At 38.7% G+C, this 26,508-nt stretch overlaps 1 protein-coding gene across 1 annotated transcript in view; it reads right to left on the bottom strand.

Annotated features, from left to right (window-relative positions):
- CARPB (Carbonic anhydrase-related protein B) overlaps nt 1-26,290 on the bottom strand; it is a 460,462-nt gene extending 434,172 nt beyond the window's left edge. Inside the window, exon 1 of the mRNA XM_083133565.1 lies at nt 25,969-26,290. Coding sequence (XP_082989691.1) covers nt 25,969-26,029 — 61 coding nt within the window. The 5' untranslated portion in view covers nt 26,030-26,290. The remainder of the gene's footprint in view (nt 1-25,968) is intronic.
- Nucleotides 26,291-26,508: the final 218 nt, after the last annotated feature.

The raw sequence follows: 26,508 nt of genomic DNA, 5'->3' as shown, positions 1-26,508 counted from the left end.
TAGTCCCACCGGAAGTGTGATTGGTATTAACGACCCATTTAAACCCGATATGTATTGATTGAATATGATTACGGATTGCCGTACACGTCACGTGTCAATTTCGCTCTTTTGTTTCTGTACGATGGGGGGATTTTGTCCGGGGTCGCGCTTCAAGAAGGAACGCTGTCAGTTTCATGCGCGACAATTTCCCATGTTATCGATGTTTCTAATAGGGAACTGTTTAAACTACGGATGATCCGATACCACTTTGAACCAGCGGTGCCAGCAGGATTTTGTTCCTCAGGGGGGGCAGAGTCATAGAAACTTTTCCTATTATTGTTGTTATTATCATTACTATTATTTTACAAAATAATTATTATTACTGCTACAACTTTACAAATCATACAAAATTAATTGAATTCAAATTGAATTGGAGCCTATTCAATGGCGCAGTGGTAGCGTCGTTGCCTTGTAATCAAGGTGTCCCTGGTTCGATACCCTGTGGAGGCACATAGTGGTTCGGATTCCACTTTAAACTGTAGGTCCATTCCCGATTAGCCTTACTGTGCATAAAGTCGACCTAAAACACCAAATCAATCAATCAATCAAATTGAATTGAAAATACTTTGGCGTTGCATACAAGTTCAGATTCGAGTCTATTATTTAGATTGAAACTGGATTCGCCTTTCTTTCTTTCAATAAAGATTTATCTCATTGTTGATGAACAGTTCTTTGTATTTTTGTACTTTTTCACAATGCACAGATATCAATCAGAGTCGCAGACCACTTAATCTGCTGTCCTTCATGATACCTCTGCTCCATGTTTTTACGTGCGGAAGGTTACTGTAAAATAATAATAATAATAATAATAGTTGCTGTAACGTGTCACAGAAAACAAGATTTTTTTATTGATAATATCGCTACAATTTCACCATTCGAACTAATTACATCTTTCCAGAAATCTCAGAGGAGGCACTTCTTGCTTTGAGCCAATACCGATGCCGTGAAAAATATAATTATTAAAAGTTGTTCAAAATTTTGACCAGATATGGCGTGTTATTCAAAATTTACATCGGAATGTTAAAATACTATATGTTACAGAACCATAAAATCCAGTTTTTCACTCAAAATTGGTGCAATATATGAAGAAAGTTTGAATTTTTCATAATTTCCAAAGTAATCAATACTACGCGAAAGTATCGCGCACCATTTTTGCGGATCACGTGAGACTTGAAAGTCCAAGATGGCGGAAAAGTATCGACTGGTATCGGTATATAAATTCCAATAGATAATTTCCGACACCTATACAACTGCTTTGGTATTGGCCCAGCACTAGTTCAAACTTATGTAACACTGCCTCATCGAAAGATCGAACTACATCAGATAAGAAATCATTCAACAAGAAATCATTCAATAGGCTAAATGGCGACATTTGGAGTAAAAATGAACTTGTTTTGCTGGCAGAATCTAACCACTGTGTCGAGCAGGTAAATCAAAGGGCAGTGTTCGCCAGAATGCACTTTGTGAACTTGTACTGGAGACATCTGCCTTGTGAAGCAATCCGCGCAGCCAGAGGTCCCGGGTTTGAATCCTGGGTATGACATTTAGGTTTCTATTTGTTCTTAATAAGAAAACCGACAATTGAGTAAAAAAGTGATCCATGTGAAAAACAGAGGGGGGAGGGGTTTAGCAGCCAGTTCTAGTCTTGCTGCTAAACTTTTTTTTGTTTGTTATCGTCTATTTACTATGGTTTTACCATTTACTCCATGTTTTACTTTTGCGCGATACAAAATCATGTATTATAAATTGTTACTCTTTATGTCAATGTCGGGTAGAAATATTGTGTAGAAATTTCCACAAAGTATGAATGCTCAATGCAAATATGCTATGTACAAAGATTTTGGTCACAAAATATGCAAAATGTCTACATATCTTTGTAATTCCATAGCCAGATATGAGTTATGTATATCTTATCTTTGTTTTGTAAGAATGCATAAATATTTATACCGCATAATATCATTTTGCGTTTGCTGTGATCGATGAAATGTTTAGTAATTGCTTTCCCCCCTTACATATACAGAGCATTCGCTACGAGACTCGGCGGCAAGCTGCCCGGCATCAGCGCTTGTCTTTCCCGGTAAACGGGTCAGCGACAGTCGATAGAGTCGGCTATTAAAATTGCAGTTTTCATATTGTGTACTAACCTTGACTACAGAAGGTGTTGAAAATGATGTCCCTCTGCTGCAACACATTCCTGGCAACTCCGAAGGGAATTGGCATTTACACGTGCAAGTTCGTCTACTGTAATTCTCCAGATTTTTCGTACAATACTCTCTTTTAACTCACGGATGGTGTGCGGATTGTCTTTGTATACTTTATTTCCCCATTTTTCTTTCCAGTTTTATTCAGAACTGACCCTGTTACTCTAAACGTTTTTACGAGATTTAATATAAGCGACTGTCGCGGACCCGTTCACCGGGAAAGACAAGCACTGATTCCGGGCCGCTTGCCGCCGAGTCTCGTAGCGAATGTCAGGGAATTCATTCTCTGTATTTCGTTTCCATAATAAATATACTTGTGCATGAGCTGTTGAATTTACAATGTTGTAGTCCTACCTTTTCCCACCAGGTAAAATTTGATTTGAATTGAGACATCTAGATGGCAGAGTTATACTATAGTAATCTTCTTATAATAATTTAGTTAGAAGCAAACTCGAATATGTATCTCTTATTTAGTCATAAACTTATAAATTACATTTTGATCAAATATAACAAATTCGAGAACCAGTACGAAATATGCAAAGTATATAATATCTCTGCATATACTAACTCTCATGCCACCTAATTAGAAGAGTTTTTATTTATAACTTTTAGTCAGAAGAGACCTGAGATATTTATTATAGGAAACAGTAGCTCGTAGATATATTACATAATATGAAGTTTCACTATGAAATATGTTTCAATGACAGTGTATGTAATTTACGAAGAATAATTTTCTTACTGGGCATAAGGGGGTGACCTTTCCTGGTGACACCCAAATGTCAATATTTCTTCCACATAGTATACCGTGCACTGCATTTTGCAGACTAGCGAGGCTTTGGCGACTGCAGTACTCGTGTTGTGTCATCCGTGTATGTTTGTAATTGTCATCCATCTCATCTCATTACCATGCATCCTCACCAAAAGTGGCGGAAAAGCGAACAAAAATAATCAAATATATTTATTACTGTAGAACCATTACTAAAACTGAAAGGTATAAACAATCATTATTATTCAGGATGATGTTGCTTTCTTTAAAATTATATTTGTGTTTATTTGAAGTTATTTTTTTTCTTGTATCTCCTATCTGGCTTTCGAGTTTATTTTCTTAGTTAAATATCTCCCTCTCTAGTCCTTACTTCCTATCTTCCCGTTTCCTATCTTATTTTACCCTCTTCCTACCCATCTCTGTTCATCTCATATTACTTCTCTTCGTTCTCTCTCTCGCTGTTTCTCTGCCTTTCTTTCTCGATTCATTAATTCTCTTTTTCACTCCTTCTCTCTCAACTATTTATGGCTCTTTATCTGGCGCATCTTTATTGTATTTCTCTCTCTCATCGCAAATTCTTTATTGTTCTATCTTCCCCTTGCATTTCTTTATTTCAATCTCTTCTTCTGTCGCTTCTTTATTTTACTTTCTCCTTCTATCTCAGCTTTATTTCTGTCTGTCCTTCTCTCACACACTTATTTCTCTCTTCCTCTCTCAGATCCTTACTTATCTCTTTTCCTTTGTCGCTTCTTTTTTCTCTCGCTTCTCCATTCCTCTATCTCTCTCTCTCCTATATCACATACTTATTTCTGTCTTTTCTTCTCTCTCACACACACATCTATATTTCTCTTTCTTCCTCTCTGAAAAACTCATCTCTATCTCTTCCTCTCTCACGTACTTACTGCTTCCTCTGTCGCTTCTTCATTTTTCTTTCCCTTCTTCTTCTCTCACATCTTTATTTATCTCCTCTTCTCTCTCATTCTTATTTCTCTCCCTTGCTTTCCTATATTTATTTTCCTTTCCCTCTTTAATGTTTATTTCCTCTCATCCTCTAAACATTATTTCTCTCCTCTTTCCTTATATCTGTGTGTGTTTGTGTGTGTGTGGCTTTTCAAACACTCTTCCTTCCTCCCATCGCCTTTCCTTTCATACATTTATTTTCTCTCTTCATTCAAACTTTCCTTTTCTACGATGACGCCAACATATCTATCTTAAGGAAACCTCTCTCTCCTCCTGGGAAAATTTTCTGAGAGTGGCACATATCCTTACCATACGGATCATGTCATCACCGAAACTTTAAATACGTAACACCCTACATGAACACATGACCTCCTTCGTATCCGAAGCTTCATAAAGAAGAAAACGCAGGAAGAAGAGAAGAACAAGCTTCTCCCATGACGTCATATAACGGGAAGAAGTCCTGTAAAAGAAGGATCGTAAAAAGTGCCCTAAAATTACATGCCACGGGGTGAGGGGAAGCTAGATATTTCTACTTCACCCTCCCTGATATTACTACAAGAGGGGGGTAGTGATTATGACGCAATCAACAGCTGCTCAGGGTTTTCTAAGACGCTCTGGGACCTCTGAAAGGAAAAGAAGTCTTGCCAGCAGGGAAGATGTTCGTCTCGTAATTTTCACCCGGGGCCATCGCCCCCCAACCCCTCTTAGGCCGTTGCAAGTGCCGAGCGGGTTGCAGAAGTTCTCTTTATTGCTTGCTCTTGAAGCTTCTAAGTGACTTTTTCGTGCCTTGTACTTTGGTGGTTTTTCTTCTCTTTCCAACGTTTCTCTTGCGTTTTGTTGCTTTCGGTATTTCCTAAGCGTTAAGAGCTCAGTCTGAAGTCTGGGTTAAAGTAATTTAGTTTTTACAACTGTTCATAAAAAGTTGCGCTTCATACCCAGACTCGTCGGAACTGGGCCTATAGTATAAAGTTGGGATTGCAACACTGACACGTGCACTCTGTCCCGGTAATATGATTGGTGTTAATATTATGGATATTTAAGCACGTAGGCTAATTTCATCCCTCACACAATGCGTGGATATATCCGTCAAGTAAAACAAAATTGAGAAGACTAAAAAAAAAAGTGTCTGTAAAAAACTTCGTAACTAAATTTTTAAAAGTAATCATTCACTACTTAGTAAGAACTAACTGTATATTGTCTCTGAGGACTAAAAGTTCCCAATCTAGGTTAAGAATCTGAGGCTGTATAGGGGCACTCATCACACAGAAGGCCAAACACTACCCTAGAAAAGTATATCCTGGCCGCGGGTCCAGGCGGCAGAGCTTCGTTGACCTGCCAAAAGCTGTTACCGTGGTGTACTAGGTGGAACTGACTGAAAACAAGTCCTCTGCGCAAGAAGTGTAGCGATTAATGAACGCGTGAGAGGGGAAGTGATCGCATGGAGGGGGAAACGCGACTGCAGATACCATCCGCTTGCAGCAGCTAGGCTGATTCGTTCCGCCCACTTGCTTTCTCCCCTTCTTTACCGTTATGAGCTGCGTTTCAGACTCGCAAGACAGTGTAGGTACGCCGGGATTGAACCAAAACATTTTAATAGGGATACTGCTACACTCTAAAACAAGCAGGCTTGAACATGTGGTTTGAGCTTGTGAAGCCATATTATAGTCTACACGTTTTCTTCGTTATCGTCCAAGAACTGAAGAATGCCGCCGCCACAAACGTGGTTGTGGAAAATAGCGGGCGAGTTGTTTTCCTCCAATGACACTCAACCTTCAGCCAATGGGCGCAGCTGTTCTGCTCGTCTACTCCACGTGGAGTCTCAGTCACATGACTGCGGATACGCTGTTGCCGTACTTTGCAATTTCAATGTGGAGAGCGTGGGAAGGTGCTTGTGCGTGGAGGGGTGGAGTAGAGTAGATGTGTGGCAACACTTTGCGTTGAATGACATTGTTGCAGCTGGTGGACGCGCTCCGTGGATTTCAAAGCCAGCCGGTCGTTAACGTAGCCAGCGCGTCGACTATACTAAAGGTATTTTCAGTTCTTACGGCGGGCGCTCTAGAAGCTGGCAAGGGTAGTGGGGAGCGGGAAATTCGCAGCGGACCAACCAGACAACAGCGGTGGCGCCGAGAGATACGACGTGGCGGAAATAAGTACTACGTGTACGTCATTCTACAGGCTGCTACGTTTCTTATCGCGCTGGATTGGTCGCTTTCCCGCTCCCCACTTCCCTTGTCAGCTTCTAGAGCGCCCGCCGTAAGAACTGAAAAGACCTATAGCGAATCAGCGTTTTCCAGTAAGCGAACGAAACCGACGAAGCATCCTCTTCTCGCCCACTCCTTCCCGCCACTCACATCACACTACGCTACCGCTCCGAGATACATATGTGCAGATGAGAGCACTCTGTCACAAATACGACGGGTTGCCCAGGCCTGATACACAAAGTCACTTCTTATCATGGTTCCGACTAATGATTTTTGTAAGTTGAACAGGAGGATGACGAATGCACGAAACCGTTCTGGAAGCAGGTTTGAAGTCTGGAGAAATGAATATGTGTGTTTCATACATGCAGGCGACCGTGCTGTCTGAACCGTTGTTTACACATGGAAGCAATTATATGCACACAGGTGCGGGATATGAAGGTTTGATTTGACACTTGTTGTTTAGCTTCCACTTTCCTCCACTTTTGGCTAATCGCCACGATGAGGAAGGGTGATGATATGGTGAAATTGAGGATATGCAGGATATGAAGAAAAGTTTTGAAATACTAATGCCCGCTTTAGACGAAAGCATTTTCCGTATCATTTTTCTTAACATGTGTGCCATGACCAAAATGCTACTGTGTAAAGTGAAAAATATTACGCTATTTCAGATGCCATGGCATTTTTCATGGCATTTCTCAAGGATAGGCTCGGTCTGTATCATTTTTCGTAGCATAACCAATCAGAAGCGAGCTCTAGCCCACGAGTGAAGTTGTAATAGCGGCCGCGTGAGATGTAAACAATGTATCACTTCACATTTTTAAAAGCCGATAACAATTCAACCGAGAGGAATAACGTTTCGTATAAAACGTTATTAGGTACAAAACAATGGCGCCGCTTAAATACATACTTTACAACGTTTACTGTACACGTATGGAAGAATATTTTTAGTTATTTCAAATGTACACACCGTGCACTCATCATAGATGGTGTAACTCGACGTGCCTTTCATGCTGTATGTGTTATACATTGTAATCGCAAGAGCTAGCCAAAAAGTTACATGAAATGTTTGCGTGTAGAGTACAATCTGCTATAAGATTTTTGGAAGCATTTACATAGCATTTATGCTAACAAAAATGCTAAAGGAAATGATTTCGTTTAAAGCCGGCGTAAGGCAGTCAAACCTAACCAGCCCCTAACCTAACTAAAACATATACAGGGTGGCCCAAAAAAAGATTTGGTTACCCTATTTGGGCCACCCCGCAGATGCACTATTAACATGTTTCAAGTTGCTTGTAAGTCCACTTCATGCACGGAAAGGCTAATTGGAACTGTGGTCGCCTTGTAAAGGGTTCGATACCCGGTGGAGCTACATCGTGATTCCAATTCTACTTAACTGTAGGTCCAGTCCCGATTAGCCTATCTGTACATATAGTACACTTAAAACTAACTCAAGCACTGCACCTACGATTGCAATTTTTCAATTTGTTAAAAGAGGGCGCAAAACAAGGACAAAAATATGGAACGAGTAAATACCGCGGTGAAAAGTTAACGCTTTGGAGTACCTACAGTATTAATATCGTTCATTTGTAAAGTAATGTAGTCAACATTTTTAGCTCTTTTCGCTCGCAATCCTGAGGTTTTCATAAAAGTAACATCAAGTTTGTACTGATTACTTTGGGTTCCTATCACATTAATATAGACATATCTTTTTTCGGACGGCGCTGTGATTATACTCTGTCCCAGCTAACTATGGAACTGGCAAACGAAAACATGGCTCTGCGCAAGTAGTGACGCGAGGCGGTTCCACCAATGAACACGTAAGAGGTGGAGTGGGGGGAAAGCGACTGCAGTTACCAGCCTTCCCAGCAGCATGTACTGCTTCGCTCTGTGCACTCGATTTCCTTCGCTTCTCTGGCGCTATGCGCGACCTTGCTCAACAGTTAGCTGGGACAGGGTATAGTTGCGATCTAGGGGTGGGTTATACACTATAAAATATTTACTACACTCTGTCCTGAGAATCTGTGGTGCGAGGCCGCGCGTAACGATAGAGAAGGGGTGAAGGTAAGTGGGCGGAGCGAAGCAGCACGCTTTGCTACTATCGAGCAGGTAGCAGACCAGTCGCCGGGAGATGCGGCGATGACCAAGAAAAATAATAAAAATATTGCATTTCATATATTTTAGAGAATCAGTAAAAATAATAAGTCAGAATACTCGCATATTTGTGCTAAATAAGCCAAGCGACAGCATGAAACAGCTCCGAATACGCAAGATATTCGCTAATTGAAATGAGGTCCCAGTACTACCCCTCGCGCCGAACCCTCCCGCCAAGTTTCCTATTGAAGGCAATGGTGTTCGTCAACCCAGCTCATCGCAGAATGGTGCGAATCTCTCTGGTCTCGGACAGTGCCGAGAAGAGCCGAACGCTTCCGAACAGGCAGACAGGTCCAACGGCCTGAACTTTCCCCCGCTCTTGAAGGTCTCGGGTCATAACAGGCCCTTTTTTTAGCCCCCATCCCCATGTTTAAAGCCACGGCAGGGTTTGTCTGGAGTCATCAAAATTTTTCTGAGTGCCCAGTGGCGTGCTCACGGAGGGGTGGTGAGGATCATAATTCTGCTTATGCTCAAAATTCTTTGAGAAAAATAGAAAGAAAAGGCAGAAAAAGATGGCAAAATGAGGACTTCAGGAATGACTACTAAAAAGAACACTTAACCCCCCCCCCTTTCGAAAATCCTGGGCACACCTCTCGAATGTCAGCTATTTCCACTTGTTAAGAGGAAAAGCACACATTGAACGATATGAATCTGCTTTTCATTATCAAAACAACAATTGGCGGCGAACCATAGAGGTTCTTCTTACCTTTAAACGCGACAATTGAGATGGTAGCATTTCAGTTTCCATCATATTTAATAATTCTCGTCGTATGGGATAGAATTAAGTGTCTTTTGTATAGTCGTAAGGTCTGTCTGTCTGTCTGTCTGAGCTTTTACATTGAATTGGAAGTGACCTTGGCGTTTATCGCAGAGAAATATTGTGCTCCCCCCCTTCCGTACAAAGATCGACCCTGACGTTGGGCAAATCTTGAGATGACTACATAAAAATGTCACACTTCGCCACTGCTGCAGACGTATTTTCCTATTCATGCACTCACTTCCCCTCACGCCTTCATTGGTCAAGCCCTCTCGAGTCACTACTTGCGCAGAGACTTGATTTCGTTTGCCTGCTCTATAGTTAGCTGGGACAGAGTATAGCACCATCAGCACCTACCCAGCAGTACGCCAGTGTTTCCTATATTAACAAATACGAGGGGGTGCTGGTAAGTTCCTGGCTTTGCTCTCTTTCGTGATTCATATTTCATTTGAAAGTGTGTAATATGAGTATGTACGTTCGGGGTGTGATCAAGTTTCTTTTCCTCCAAGGAAAGTTTGCGAAGGACATTCACGGTGAGATGTCACAAACACTGGGAGATAAGTGTCCTTCATACAGAACCATAAAAACCGGGAGAGCTCGATTCAGGACAGGACATTTCAGCGTCGAAGACGAGGTCCGCAGTGGTCGCCCTTCATCAGTGACGGATCCGGCGACATGTGATGCTGTGCACGACATGATTCTTATGGATCGGCGAATATCAGCCAAACAGATTGCCGAGATAACTAACATCTCCCGGGAACGTGTAGGATTCATCATACATGATGTACTAGACATGAGGAAACTTTCTGCCGAATGGGTTCCGAAATGCTTGAAGAGTGATCAGAAACGGCAGAGAGTGAAGTCATCGAAGGCCATTTTGGTTCGATTTCGTGCTGGTGAAGACTATTATTTGGGCAGATTAGTGACTGAGGATGAAACGTGGCTATAGCTCGTCCAGAAGGAAAAAAACCTTCCGTCAAATGCGTTCGCGCATCTTCCCTGCCGTTGTCTGTGCTCGGAGCAGTGTTGCCGGGTCAGACTTGAAAAAATTGGGAGATTGTTCCTTGGGAAACCAGAAGATCTGCTACAAAATCCGATGATCTAATAGTAGCGACGTTCTCGGGGGCGGGGTGCGGGGGCGGCATAGGCGTGCGCACTGGATGGGGGCAAGGGGACATCAGCAGATTCTTTCCAGCGAAGGGGAAACAATGTATTTTTATCAGGCGGGTAAACGAGGCATATTACCCCGTAATAATGTTGCCCTCTCAGAAAACGTCACTTGAGTTTGAAATTATCACATCCATGTAAATTACTGTGACTGAAATGAACTCATACATCTGAAATAATAGATACTTTTATGTCAACATTCATTTTCCAGAAAAGTAGGCGGGTTGGCGACCATCCTTGCACTTCCTTCTGGACGTCCATGCCGCTATAAGATTTTGTAGAAAAATAAGTATTTAGGTATAGAATACGAGTGTCACTATTTATATTTTGAGCCTTGGCAACACTGATTGAAGTTAGACGCGATTTGACGTTTGCACGGAATCGTCTGGCATTATTGACCATAACGTACTTTAAATGTTTTGTCAATAGCTTCATTTCTGTTGTTTATGTTGCCTTGGAGGTTGCGCGACAACAATAAAATGGAATTAACTCGTGAACATTTTCGTGCGATGATTTTTTATGATTTTCGACGTGGATTATCAAGACAAGAGTGCATCGATCAACTTGCTTCCACATTTGGCGACGAAGCCCCATACTTTGCCACTGTGAAACGCTGGTATAACGAATTTAATCGTGGCCGCCATTCGCTCACCGACGAGATTCGCTAAGGTCGTCCAAAATCAGTTGTTGTTCAAGAAAACAATGATGCTGTGCAAAACCTAATACTGCAAGATCGTCATGTGACATACTGTGAGATTGAGGCAACCATAGGCATTAGTTCCACCAGCATATATAAAATATTACATGATCATTTAGCTGTGAGAAAGGTATGTTCTCGTTGGATCCCACACAATTTGATAAAAACTCAAAAAGACGCTCGCGTCAATGGTGCAAACAAATGCTCAATAAATACAATCGTGGTGCTTCAAATGACGTATATAAGATTGTAACAGGTGACGAATCATGGATACATGCATATGAGCCGGAACGTAAACAGCAGTCGACTGTATGGGTGTATCAAGATGAACCCAATCCAACAAAAGTTGTTCGCGCTCGAAGCACGTCGAAACAAATGGTCGCCTGTTTTTTCGGGAAAACTGGCCATGTGGCAACTGTGCCTTCAGAAGAACGTAGAACGGTCAGCTCTGAATGGTACACAACAATTTGTTTGCCAGAGGTCTTCGGTCAAATACGGAAAACAAACAAACGCCGTCGGATCATTCTTCATCAAGACAATGCCAGCTGTCACACATCTCGTCTAACAACCGACTTTATGAACAGTCAAAAAATCGAATTGATGGGTCATCCGCCGTACAGTCCTGATTTGGCACCCAATGACTTCTTCTTGTTTCCGAATGTCAAGAATAAATTGTGTGGACAACGATTTTCGTCGGCGGAAGACGCCGTTGATGCGTTCAAAAACCATATTATGGAGGTGTCTCAAGAAGATTGGAAAAACTGCTTTGACAAATGGTTCGAACGAATGCAAAAGTGTATTGACCATAAAGGAGAATACTTCGAAAAACAATAAAGCAGTTTCCAATGCCAAATTCCTGTTTTTTCATTGTTAGGCTCAAAATATAAATAGTGACCCTCGTAGTATATTAAGGATAGAAAACTAAGTATTTTCAAACCGATGAAAGTTGGAAGCAACTACGGGGGAGGGGTGCATTATTTCCTTTGTAATTGAACTATGCCGCTTCGTTCTCTAGCAAATTTCTTGTTATTAACACTCACATGCTTTATTCGTCAGTTATGCTGCCTCTATGTTGCTGCATTCAATATATATACATTATATAATATATACATACACACACACACAATAAATATAAAATAATTTGCCCAAGCTACGAAGTTAGTGTTTCTACCTAGTAAGGCAAGGATGTTTCACTGTGTATGTGTCACTTCATCCATTTCATTAGTTTTTCATTCATCCATATTGTCGTACTTACCCGTAGAGGCACAAAAGCGACGTAAAATAACGAAAATAGAAATAGATTTTCGGGTGGGATAAAATACAACCATCTAAAAATAGTACTGTAGTAATAGTAATAAAATAATAATAATGTCCTAGCACAATTGAGTATCGTTTGGCATAATTCCACAGTTCAAACAGCACTTTTCACGGCTGAGTGGAGTTCCACTCTACCTCTCCCCTCCATGATCAAGTAAGATGAGCAGGAAACGTGTTTTTGAGCAGGCCGTTGGAGGTGACATAGCAATAGTTTATTAAGGAATTCTCCCGAGAAATGAATAGGTCTGGCAACACTGACGTTGGCCGCGCCGAAGGCTCCTTCCCCCTGTGTTTTCCCCACCCGCCAGCGCAATGAGGTTCTGCGCAGGTTTCTTTCCTTGTGGTTCCACTATACATATCTATGATCCCGAGACCAAGGATCAGTCCATGGAATGACGCCACAAGGGGTGACCCCGTCCGAAGAAGTTTTGTGCACAAAAGTCATCCAAGAAGGTGTTGGCGTCAATGTTTTGGGACAGGGATGGTATTTTGATGCTGGACTACCTCGAGGTTGGTTCTACGATAACTGGTGAATACTACACAACCCTTCTGGGTCAATTAATGGAGATTATCAAGAAGAAACGCCGAGGGAAATTGACGAAAGGCATCTTGTTTTTACAGGGCAATACCCCCGTACACAAGGCCAACATTGTGATGGACAAATTCCATTCCCGGGGTTTTGAATTGGTTGAATACCCACCCAATTCACCTGACTTAGCCCCCTCTGATTATCACCTGTTCCCACAACTGAAAAAACATATGAAAGGACATCGATTTAGTAACATTTCTGACGTGATTGAAGCCACAGAGAGCTGGTTTCAGGAGCAATCAAAGAACTTTTATTTGCAGGAGCTACAAAAGTTGCAGAACAGATGTGCTGAATGTCTTAGGCTTAGGGTGGGGGGGGATATGTTGAATAAATATGTAGTACCATCACTCTATCTCAATTATTTCTGGGTAAAGCCAGGAACTTATCAGCACCCCCTCGTAATGAGTAGAGATGGAGTTATCGACAAGAAACTCACCACTCTCTCATGTCCGTACAACTACTCTCCATTCACTGCAAAAATGAAATTACTGTAATCAAAACCTGTCATTCTAATAACCAATAGGATTTCTCCGAAGACACGTATTCCTACTCTGGGAGTATGGCAAATAAATACGTTAGATGTCTCCCTGTCAAATACAGAGGATTTTTTTCCCTGCGAGTACTAATCGAGTCTTCACATGTGTGTTGAAAGTGAACGGAAGCGTGAAACCAATTTCCATTAAAAGTTTCAATTTAACGTAGCAGAAAAGATGGGCGGGAATAGTTTGCATAATCATGTTACTCTGTTAGTGGCATGTACTACAAAGCTGTGACGAGAACTAACCTTTATTAGTTTGTGTAACGTGAGATTTGTCAAGTTTATAGACAGACTTAACACATTCTAAGAATCATTCATAACGTGATCAACTCACCATGGGATTTGAAGCCATGAATGATACAATATTTTTACAGAAATTAATAAGACAAGACTGACTGTCTTGAAGTGTTGGAGAAAATAATATGAATCTTCCTTAAGTTCTATCTACTGATTATTAGAGCCCGGATTGGTATGTAATTACATATTCTATTCCTTTCTAGATACATAACTTGGACAGGAAAATGTCAACGAATTATATAACCGACATGATTTTGCATAGGTTTATGTTCATATTTTTACATATTTGCCAGGATATTACATATTTGCTAATTTACTTTACATAAAACAACATATTTCGGTCATTTGTTACTACCTTGAGCCTTTTTCTTATATTTTAGTTCTCTGAAACATGATGAAGAAAGTTTGTATATCATGTGATGTAATATTTTTTAATCAACGAGTGTTTATGGTCACCTGTCGAAAGACAGGCTGAAGACAAATAACTTGCTATGTAAAAATTAATTAATAGTTGACAAAATTGGTTTCTTAAGTACACGTTGCTGTGCTTTCTTGAGTTTATAAATTTGATACACATTTTAATTTGAACAACTTATGTCATTAAAATTATGTTGAATATGTTCAAATAAAATAAATATCTAGCTGAATTCTTGAAATTGCTTGGATACTCGATTATTAATAAGTTTCCATATTCTTTTATATTACATATTTAGCTATATATCCATTTGATCATACATATTTAGGTACATATTTTATCAATTATTGTTACATATTTATGTACATATTTTATACTTTGATATTACATAAAAATCCGGTGTCTACATCTGAAGTTGAAACAGTTATTGGTTGGTTGGTTTGGTTTATTTCACATCGCTTTTCAGCCACCTTTGACTAATCGCGAAGGTAAGGATGAGTGATAATATGATGAAACTGGTGAAGTTTTATGAGCACATGCACATTCATGATGTTACTTCTCTGTTCTATGGCTGAAAGGAGAAGTAAACATGGCTGCACTAGCCTAATGGATTGTTAAACACAGAGTCATACTAGCTTGTAGTACAACAATGAGACATATAAGAAAAAGCTTAGAAATGAAATTTAAATTTGATTCGAACCCGGGATCACAAGTGTATTAGCGCGCTGTGCTAACCTCTGCCACGAACGTCAGCTCGAAGGAGTTATTTAAAATAATGTTTTTACGTTGTGTAAAACTGTGTTTTACAAGATACACTTTATTATTATTTAACATCTATTACGAATAACTTGAATATACATGTATATTATTTGGTATGTTTTTCTGACGATATTGAACCAACAATCATAGAATAGGCTACGGTACAATTTAACAATTCTTAAAAAGTCACCGAAAAATAGCTAACATTTACAACAGTACATAAAGTTAAACATTCAAATACAAAATTAGATCTACAAGACCAGTACGTTGTTACAAATCAATCTTACACAAACAGATAAGATAACTTTCCGTATTACTGACGACGTGTGAAGAAATTATTTAAAATGAAAATTGGAAAATTTTTAAACATAGAAAAATCAAAAAGGAAGAGATAAATAGCTTTAGCAATTCGGAGAAATGAAGAGAGAGGAGATTAAAATAGATCATGAGAAGCGAAAAAAACAGAGAAGGAGAAAATAGAGTGAGAATGAATGCATTCATAAATGCCAACCCTAGTATATAAACATACTGCCAACTTGCTCAGGCTCAGGTTTTGTAAGTTTTAAAAAGATATAAGCGTTGAAAAGTTTAAATGTGGTTTGTATAGGGGTTTATTTTAAATACAAAACGCCTCTGCTACAAACTTGTAACGATTTTGTAGTTCCGGAAACTTTCACCGTTACGTTAATCAAGCCGTAACCTCGAACAACAATGAGTGACGTCATATAATGAAGGGAGCAGTTTGTTGGCCTATGGCGGAAGAATATGGATATATGATTGTAAAAATATCTAATTCAGCTTTCATAAAAACAAATTCGTGCATAAAAGACAATGCGTGGAAGGATATTATCTAGTTCTCTCTTCAAAATATTTCGTGCATACGCACACTATAAAAACATCACTAGAGATATGATGGTTCAACACCAATTTTCGCTACAATCCAACTACCGAAAAAATAATTGTTGTTAAAGTATTAATGGCTATTGATAGTTAAACGTAATTAATGTAATTGTAATTATTCACTGGTAGCGGATCCGATTGCTTTATGTTTTTGTTTTTTTCAAATTCTCCTACCAGGAAGACTAATTATCGTAGAATTTTGACAATCATTGTCACACGAAATTTGAATCTTCCTTAACCCTTAACTGGTGACGTAGGGTTTGAGCTACCCAACGAATATTTTGAAGTGGCTGTACTTACATATTAATCACATCTGATACCTGGAATGCTGAGTACCTTTCGGTCAGTTCTCTAGCAGCTGTGCGAGGATGAGGTTGTGTTGATATGTGTAAACAGTCCGGTGAAATAATATTGTTGGATATACAGAGTGGGGTGGACTAAACCCCACCTCACCATTTATGTAACATTTTTGTGCAATATAAACTGCATGAAAAATGCATCAGTGTAATCTGATTGTAGAATATTTTTATTATTCTGTATAGGATATCTATGTTCTAATAGTCAATATTTTGTAAGGATTTGGATTTTTCCCTTCTTTATGAGTTGCATAAATCACTAAATAAGTGATGTAGTTATGTTAATTAAAATTAACTTCATTCATTATTTAATTTTTTGAAATATATTCACAACCATTCCTTTGTGAGGACATTTTCTTGATCGAGGTTTGTCTCACCACACCTCACCAGCTAAGGGTTAAAGTATTGACCACTGTTCGGATTCGAAAATAAAAAAAAGTTATTTATGTTGAAAAAAAACAACTTAAAAATTACCTTACGCAAGCATGCGCGCTTCCCATGGACAAGGTATTCTCCGTTGATAAGCGGCAGTAAATATCGTAGAAGCGTGGGAATGAATGTAGAAGTAAATCGGAACCTTACTATAATGCATTTAGGGACTTTATTTTAATGCTAAGAGAACCAAACCTAACCTGCCTAACCTAACCACGAAAGCATAGATTGAACAAAATCTTAAGTAATCGCTAAAACTCCGCAGTAGGTGTTACCAGGCGTAAATCGATATCGAAGAATGTAAAAATTGCATTCGTAGCATGATGAAATCGCAATAAAACAAAAGGAACTTGAGCAGATTCAGTTTCTGCAAGTAAACTACTTGTATTTATAGTGCACACAACTGCAATTCATAATCATAATCTTTCCTTATGTAATAAAACTATTGTATTTTATGTCCTATTGTTGTATTACGAGTCTCAGGGCTGTAGTCGAGGTATACGGCAGTAGGCTATGCACCGTACACCGTCTGGCTAACCTTAGTCGTTAGCGTGTGGCTTCTGTTAAAATATGCATACCATCTACTTTCGTTTAGTTCATATGTATTTATGTAGTTTAGTCATTACTACAGTGAGCTTATGTGTGAAATTTATATAAATATGTTCTTTTTTTGGAGGCGTACTATAAAGAGGCTCTTATTGTTAAACGCGACAATTAAAGTCTGTTGAACTTCAGTTTTAAACACTCAGAGAAAGCATAAATAAAATAACAATTGTTGCTTTTTCTTTTAATTTTTTTTTGTTTCTTTACATAAGTATTTTTCCAATATTTTTACTTCTTGTGTAATGAGCAGTGTTATTAAAATTGTTAACAGTATACAATGCACAAAAATTATATCAACATTTTCTTTCTTTTATGCTAATTATGGGTATATCATCGCCATCAGTATTCTACCATGAATAACATTTTTTTGTATAAATTAATGTACATTAATGCAAACATTATTCTAAGCTAATGGAAACGGTCTCCACTCTACGTTTCACGAAACTTAGCGTTTACATTTTGAAAATTTAGAGACTATAAGAGTCCAGTGATGTGCCAACGTCTACATGCGTTGCCCACAGGTAATCTACCCGTAGATTACACTGGGTTGAAGTTTACATAGACTACGTAGACAATCTAAAGTGCATTAAAATTAATTTTCAAGGGTTTCATGAGAAGAAAGTGACATTTTCAACTATATTGGTTCCTAACGAACTGAAAAGAATCCTATTTACAACAAAATTTATCTTCTCTCCTATCATCAACTATGGAAGAAGATAAATAGTATGCAAAAAACAACAACAGATGGCAGTCGTGAGGCATTAGTGGTTTTTTTCCCATAAAACACTAGAATATTTCCTATATTAGGTCTCTTCCTAGGTGAGAAATTGTTCGAATTTGGAAGAAAGAGTATGAAAAGTTCTCTTCACATATCAGCAACTGATATGCAATATAATTTTCTTTTACTTCCACGGCGCCCTTTGTTAAGTTATCACCTTTCGCCATGTTGTTTACATAGATTACGTAATCTACGTGTATAAAATAGTCTACGTGTAGAATGTAGACTATCGTTGTTTATGCGTAGACGCACATCAGTACAGGAGTCTAGTGTAAATCTGTGTACAACATTCCTATGGGTTAGCGATGCCATGTTGATTCTAGCCATAGCAAAGAGAAGTGACGTCATGAATGAGCTTGCGCTCAGAAAAAGCTGTTTCGTTCAGTTTGTTAAATATTAAAGAAAGAATAGTGTAAAGTTTACGGTAAATTAACGGTGCATATGTTCAAAATATTCACAGATGTCCACTCTGCCCAGGGCTAGCAGGTGTCTCGATTTAGTGCGGACGGTCCTTTAATTTTTGGCCTAACTTTTTTCTCACTGCATTTAGAACGTCATACTCTCCCGATTTTTTGTTAGTGCACATTTCTCTGTTGCGAGAAAAACAGCTGATATAATTCAATAAATTGTATTTATCTTAACTTGTTCCATCGTGTAGGTGAAAAGTACCTACATCTGTAATTTGTTCACATAATTTGAATTCCCTTATTTATAGTACCTCGAAAATATAAATAAAAATTGTGCAGTTTGTACGTTTACTGCAGTGTTTCTATTTGTGTTAACCGGCGTATTTCTGCTTGTAATTTTTGTTATTTATAGTCGCTTTTCTGCCAATTTGGTTACTCGAGACGATGAGAATGCGCAGTGGCGGCGATTAGGCGGGCGATGGGGCAGTTGCTCCCCACTTTTAGCCACCTTTGCCCCCGCTATACTAAACTATATCTACAAATAAAAATATACTGTCTTTGCCCCCCCCCCCCGGTTTTGGAACCAAATGACCGCCACTGAGAATGAGTGATAATTAGATTGCATTAGATGCAAATGCCGAAATAAGACTCACAAAGAACACCCACGGAACTCCTACCCGGGAATTTGGGTGGCGAAATCGAACGCGTTCGGCCATCGAGCCTGAAGTGCAGTGTCTTAATTCAAAGTTTCGGGCCACTATCTCGCCATCAAATGCCCACGTTCGAATCATGACTTCATCATAATTTCATCATTCATGCTCATCATCGCAATTAGCCTAATGAAACAGAAAAGGGAAGGGAAATGAGAATAATACATGCACAAAATGATTTCACAGTGAATTCTATACAGGAGCTTGAACAGGGACAGGTAAATGAAATGACAAAATCGATTACAATGACAGTTAACGTCATTAACTCTTCCTGTAAGAGTATCTGTAACCGAGGTTAGAGTTTTGGATTCGAACCCCAGCACTAAAACCTGTGTTTGTCACATAACTATTCTCTCAAATCCTATAGATTTTTATTTAACAATGTACTGGATTTTTCTATTATTATTTACGATCATGAAATTAAATCAATTTTCTTCAATATATTATCCCACAAATTAACTCGGTAAACTTGCAGTTTTACGCTTCACAAAAGGTTGAATATGTTGGATCGAAGCTCGTTGTGGTTTAGCAAATAACGTGTGTGGTTGGTATGCGTGTCAAATCACGCATTAATTACGTCATGTTAATTCGGGAACCGTTGAATGCCATACACCGATACTAAATTGAAATGTCAATCAATGATACATTATTTACTGAAACAGAACTTGGAAGTGGCGTACTTGAAGAGCGGTGTCGGACTTCAGCCCCCTCGGAACGTTATCGTTTGTTGAGTGTTTTTAGAATATAATATGTTCATTAGTGATTTTTCAAGACCGCTGTTTTGATTTTAAAGTATAAAACATTATGTCGGGAGTTTATTTTTTTAAATGTGTTATTAAATTGTTTGTTTTTGGTGTTTCGGATCAACGTAAACATTTATTAGTCTTGACTTAATTGTATTAGTTTATGTATTATTGATTTCTAAATAATTAATAGTACGTAAGTTACATCCTTAACAGCCTATAAAATCATGGTTATGGTCGTGACTGTACAAAGAGTCTGACTCGCGACTCGCTTCAACACATTTTTCCTCGAATCATACTTCTAATGCTCGTAACTCCCCTCTCAATGTTCGCTCTCAAACTGACCAATGACCTCTCTGCTCCCAAACATATATGGTCCAAAAAAATATCTCTACCCAATGGTTTATTGAAAGCACATGAGAATGAAAACTAACCTAACTTAACCAATAATTTTGAAGTTTACTAATAGAGAACTACCTATACTTTGTCTTGGGAATCCGTGGAGCAAGACCATATGGTAGTGAAATGGGAGAAAGCGAGTGGGCAGAGCAAAGCAGTGCGCGCTGATGCAAACGGATGGTAGCTGCAGCCGCATTTTCCCCTCCATGCCCTCGCTTCCATGCGTTAATTGGTCTAGTCAGTACTTGTCCAGATTCATGCACACATGCAACAAAACTACTCTGGGGTGTTGAAATAAAATTGTTTAGCAGAAATAAAAAGAAGCACAACCATCTGCAACATTGCCATCAAACATGTACGGAATAAAATTCAATTCAATTCTTGTGTATGTATGATGTAATTCACGTCGATTATATGTGTGGAAGGATGTCAATAATAGGCATTCTTATCTACAATCACCAGTTAATTGATACTTGTTTCTAAAATAAATAATATTGGCGTTCCTATGACATTGAAACAGATTTAAGTTGAAATATATGAAGAAATAAACAAATATTGCAAGTGGGGATATTTTTTTGGACCAAACGTATTTCGATCGAATTTACTGACAATGCCGAATCAGTTACATGTAGTCTCTTCCTTGATTGCAATTGTTTACACCTGTTTACAGCGATGGCGATCAAAAAAGCTCGGCAATGTCTGACAAGACATTCCTTAGATGTTTCTAGATATTTCCTATCTGGAAAAGTCATTTGGAGTTCTTTGTACTTAATATTTGCAATGATTTTATAGACTGTTACGACATCTACGATCGTTCATTGACTCTCCACAAGCCAGTTAATATAACAGCAACCTCCATTAAAACAAATCAAAACAAAAAAAGGACACATTTAACCACCCGCGAAATAGAAGCTTAAATGTGAATGTAAAAGTCTTGTACTTATTGTATTTTAATTATCACTGAATTTCTTCCCTAATAGATTCTAAGGTGATTAACTGACATTTTTCATGTAAGAGGTGAAATCAAAGGCAGACACGAAATACTATAACCTTTGTTCTTCGAAAAGTCGACTGTGAATTGATCATAAATTATGCTGCTTAAAAAAACAAACACCAGACAGTGTTGCCAGTTCATTGAATGTGAATATTATAAAAAATGTAATTCCTACAACTCGAAAAAGAGAACATATTGTATGATATAAAAGGACATTTTAAGAAAATATTTGCAGAACGTTAAATACCTGCACAATATAAGGTCCTACCATATAATTCGTTGCCACAGTGTACAGTATAGAGAATAGTGCAAGTCTTCCAAAAACAGCGCAATTATTACACGCAGTATATAAAATAATGGTCTCCTACGTATACAGATGGTTAACCCTCTCGCCTTTGGCACGAGTGGTCCCGGGTTCGATTCCCTATAGGAGGGCCCATATCGTGAGAACAATTGGGAAGCTACATGAAATTAAGTAGCGGGCTCTGGTCTCGAAAGCCAAAAAATAGCGACGATGGGATTCGGTGTGTTGACCACGCATCACCCAATGAAAAATCAGCTTGTGAGGTCCTGGTCTTGGAGGCCAATTGCGCCATGGATAATACAAGTTTACTAAAAACAAGTAGAATTTTTGAAAGGAATATATAAAATCGGACAAATATTCTAAAAACAAGCATATTCATTTGTTGTGATACAACTAATGATAAATAAGCGTGTGTGTGTGTGTCGTTATTAAAATACTAAAACAACTTTTAATACATTTTAACGGACTCTCGTCATATAAATAATGCTTGTTCTTAGCTGTCTTCGAACATTTCTCTATCTAAACTAAACGAACAGAATTAATACGTATGATGTATTTATTGCCTCGCCATGTTCAAACATAACAAGTTTCGCGGCGTAATCGTAACACTAGAACTTAATGTGTTCGGTTGGGACGAGAGAAAATATTAATAATTTATTATTTTATTTATGCAGCTTCTTCTAAAATAAAATGTCGTAACGGTTCAGTAACTTTACATTTGCTTTATAATTCAGCTCCACCTTACGGTGTGCTTTCGAAAATAATTTCCTATGCGTCGTGCCTTCTTTTCTATAATTTATACACAATGTAGTAAGTGACATAAAATTAATGTCCTACACATTAATGTATAAATTCTGATGTATATTTAGGAAACACACAGTGGTTTGTACTCCAGTATATTTGCTACAGGTTTAATGAGGTGGGCAAATTATATCACTACGATAATAGAGTTATAGAAACACAAGTAGAGTCTATGAAACATATTAGAGTAATTGTTGGTGCAGAAAGTATTAGCATAATTATCTAAATTAGTATCAATGGTTCTTTATTAGCATGTTATTTTAATTGGGCATTATCCAATGTCTAGTGTGTCTACTATTTATGCTTATTATAGCACTACGTTTCGAGATAGCACCTCTTCTCTCGTCTTCAGGAAATTTATTTTTGGCGGGGAGGGGAGGGGTGCTCCTCTGAGTAAATTGGCTAGCGCAATGGATTTGTTGTACAATCACAGATCGTTAAATCAGTTCACCCGAAATCGAGAAAATATGTGCTCTCTCGAAATATAGTGTTAAAATAGACATGAGCGCTAGACAATGGATGATGTTCAATCAATATTACATGCAACAATAAATTGTTCATTTGAAGACGAGAAAAAAAGCTGTTCTCTCGAAAAGTGTTAGATTAAGGGCATAGTACAGGGTCCAGCAACTAAACCTGACTGTTATTAATTACAAATAAAAACAATACTCATGCAACGAAGTCAATTTAATACATGTTGTACCACATCTCAAAGCATTTTAGGAAAATATCATGAGAGGCAGTTTCATGCAGTTTCTTCACAAGGACAGTTCATTTTCTGTATGACTCCTCAATTTATAGACCCGCACTCGTTCTCTGGAGTGTGAAACTTACGATGTCCAGCAGGTGTTCTTGTCATTGCTGATGTCTTCTTGAAGTTCCTTACCCACAGTTAAATGGTATTCCGAGTGGGAATATGCAGATTACGGTGAATGTCGTTAGCTCGAGCAACTCCGTTCAGTGTTGATTTAAACCCCGTCAGATTCAGTTCCCGCGCCTCACAGGTGTGCTATTCAAATAAAACTGCCACTTATGATATTTGCTTAAAATGCTTTTAGATATAGTACAACATGTATTCAACTGACTTCGTTGCATTAAAGAGTTTTGTTTTTATTTATAACTATCTGATTACCCGGCGTTGCCCGGGTATTTATTTATACCAATCTTGTATTAGACAGGAAAATAATGAATTCTAACTATAGTGTAAAGTATAACTAATTTTTAATGACACTAATCTAGGTCATATGTGGTATTTTAATTTTCGCCCCCTCTCAAACCGCCCCCCCCCCCATGCCGATAGGTGATGAACTTGGAGTTGAACCGCATTGGGAGTGTCACAAAAACTATGGATTCCATTCGCAACACAACCTGAATGTTAGACAACCAGAGAAACAATATCGTTGTGCGGATTGCATACAGTCACGGATGTCTGTTTGTGCGGAATTTAATATCGGTGGTTCTCGATTATTTTTAAATATCACCCCTTCCCACCCCACCCCTAATTGTTCCAGGGGTGTCTTACCCCCACAGTATTTATTTCCGGATAGCAAGTGATACGTGTACCAAGTTTGGCTGAAATTGCTACAAGCGTTCGAGACTTATTGCTGAACAAACACACACATCCATCCATTTTTATGTAGATTAAAAACCGTTAGGTTTAAGTAGTTGCCGGATCCTGTATTTGACAAGAGTATATAATATATCTTATTGAAGATATCAACGATGTAGGAAACGTTTGATAGGAAGACCGAGACATGAAACAAATGAAAGAAGATGCTAGAAAGAGAAGACACAAATTACAAGTCTTGGAAGATTTCCATAATCCCACATTAACCTAATTGGCAGACGAGTAACTTGTACTGAAGAAATGACAAGATTACTCACACGCACATTTTATCGCGGTTTTAATAATTATTGTTACCTTTTGCTTGTTACATGACAGTACAAGGAAGAGGTAGCAATAATGTGATATGGTGTGCTCATGTGTAATCTCTTCTCAGTAACTAAGTCCATGGAACAGTCTGTACATTGAGTACAGACGTTCGTCATAAAATTTGTTTCAGAAATACAAACAAAGAAGGGAAATAGCATCTAAAGGCATTGCAAGATACGTTTAGTACTAGATTTGTGTATTACGGAATGTAATTGACTGTTTTAGCCGAGTTAACGCATAGGTTATATTACCCCTTCACCAAATACAAGGACAAGCCTCTAAAGAACAATAGTTATTTCGAGTCAACAATGAAAATAACAATTGTTTTCAGTGCATCGATGTTATGGAGATGAAATCCTTATCAAGAACCACGTAAAATAGAAGATTAGGTATCGTAATACACGAATAGAATGTGTTTCTAAATGACAAGACTCTCAGTGAAATTTTTCAGTGTACATTGTGGAAGAAATATTTAAGTATTGTTCGTGATGGTACGTAAGAAAGAAAAGTAAGTGTGTAAAGGCGTTGTTCACGATAGTGAGTGAAGTAACGAATTACTTGCAAAGCAGTTACAAGTAATGTTTTTGGCGTAATTGTAACTAGTTACTTTCTGATGTGAGAGACTGTAATGCGGTTACTTTTTAAGCTAACCACTAACGGAAATAACATTACTTTTCTGTACATTTCAGCAGTTGTGAATTAAAACATCATTAAGCCTTGTTTCCATGATATGAAAAATTCAGTATGCTGACCAAGGCAGAAATTTAATTTTATTATAAAGCATAAACTAAACGTAACGTTTCAACCTTCAAGCAAGGTCTTCTTTTGTACCTTGTTACATTTGTACTTGGTGCAGAGTCTGAAGAAGACCTTGCTAGAAGGTTGAAACGTTACGTTTAGTTTATGCTTCATAATAAAAATAAATTTCTGCTTTGGTCAGCATACTGAGTTTTTCAGTTGTGAAATGGTAAAACAAATAGAAATTTGTTTTGTTACGAGCACATGCTTTGCACAAGTAATTTTCTCAAGTACGCAGGGGGAGTAGATGGGGCTACAATCGGTCCTGAAATTTTGAGAAGATGAAAATTTTCAAATGGGAGCAGTGAAGAACTCGGGAAAGATCAAAGTGGCAAATGCACCTCCCCCCGCCGCTCTTTTCCACCTAAAAATGGTCCACAACTACAATTTTTGAATTCTGAACAACTTTCGAAACCAAGGTTAAACATGTTATTTACGAAATATTGTATACTCCTATTTAGAACGCACATATGTGATACCCTACATTTACAATTCCACTCCATCCGAAAAAAAAATCTGCGTATGCTAGTATCTCAAGTCAAAGAAATTACTTTGAATAATCATACTATTTTCATATTTAAACATATTAGATTTATTATAATTTAATGGAAATTACTTTTACCCTCAGGTATTGATTTGATTTGTTATTTAGCGTCGTTTTTCTTCCACTTTTGATTAATCGCGACGATAGAATGAGTGATAATATGATGAAAATGATGAATGGACACTCACAACCAACACCCATGCACAGGCTGGGATTCGAAGCGGGACTTCTGGCGTCCTAGACACTGTGTTAACCACTACACCACGGAGGTTGGAGGTAGTCATTAATGAAAGGAGAGGAGTTTACTTGTAGTTTGCTTCAAAAATGATGTGTAAGTTATATCTTATCAGGAATAAAGTTACTTAGTTACTTATAAGTTAGCTACTTTCTGAAGTAACCTATTGTTACTTACCATCCACGTGCAGAAGTAACAGAAGCCCTAGTAAAATGCAGCAAGCGGTCGCCCAGATCATGTCAGCAACGAGGTCAGGTCAGGTCACTCACAACAGTCCCATCCAGAACGTACATCCCCGAAGCGAAGATCAGGGTGGATCAAAAAAAAACTTAGAAACTTCTAGACAGGGGACTCAGTCTTAGATCCCTGACACGTGACCGCCCCTCCGGAGGTCAGGAAGACCCTGCGGGGTCAGCATGACCGCGCGTTGAGACTCCGGCGTACCTCGGCGTCGAGCGTGAGTCAACAGCGTCGCGACGGAGCGTTGAAAAGCTCGACCGTGTTGTAGGGTAATCCGCGAACATGTGTTTCGTCTTTCAGCGTCGCTGGCCGCCCTCCCTCACCCGCTCTCGGCACGCTAGATCAATGGAAACTCTGGTACAGCGGCGCACAGGTGAAACCACATCCCCCGATTGGTCAGGGAGGTTGCGGGGGGCGGGGAAAGAGGATAAAGAGTTTTCGGTGATGTGTCCAAAGAACGGGGAAGAAAGGTGCTTT

Source organism: Lepisma saccharinum, chromosome 13 (assembly GCF_977018435.1).
Source record: "Lepisma saccharinum chromosome 13, izLepSacc3.1, whole genome shotgun sequence".
In the NCBI taxonomy this organism is placed as follows: domain Eukaryota; kingdom Metazoa; phylum Arthropoda; class Insecta; order Zygentoma; family Lepismatidae; genus Lepisma; species Lepisma saccharinum.
The sequence above is the reverse complement of the archived record's forward strand: the minus strand, read 5'-3'. Positions and strand labels throughout refer to the sequence as shown.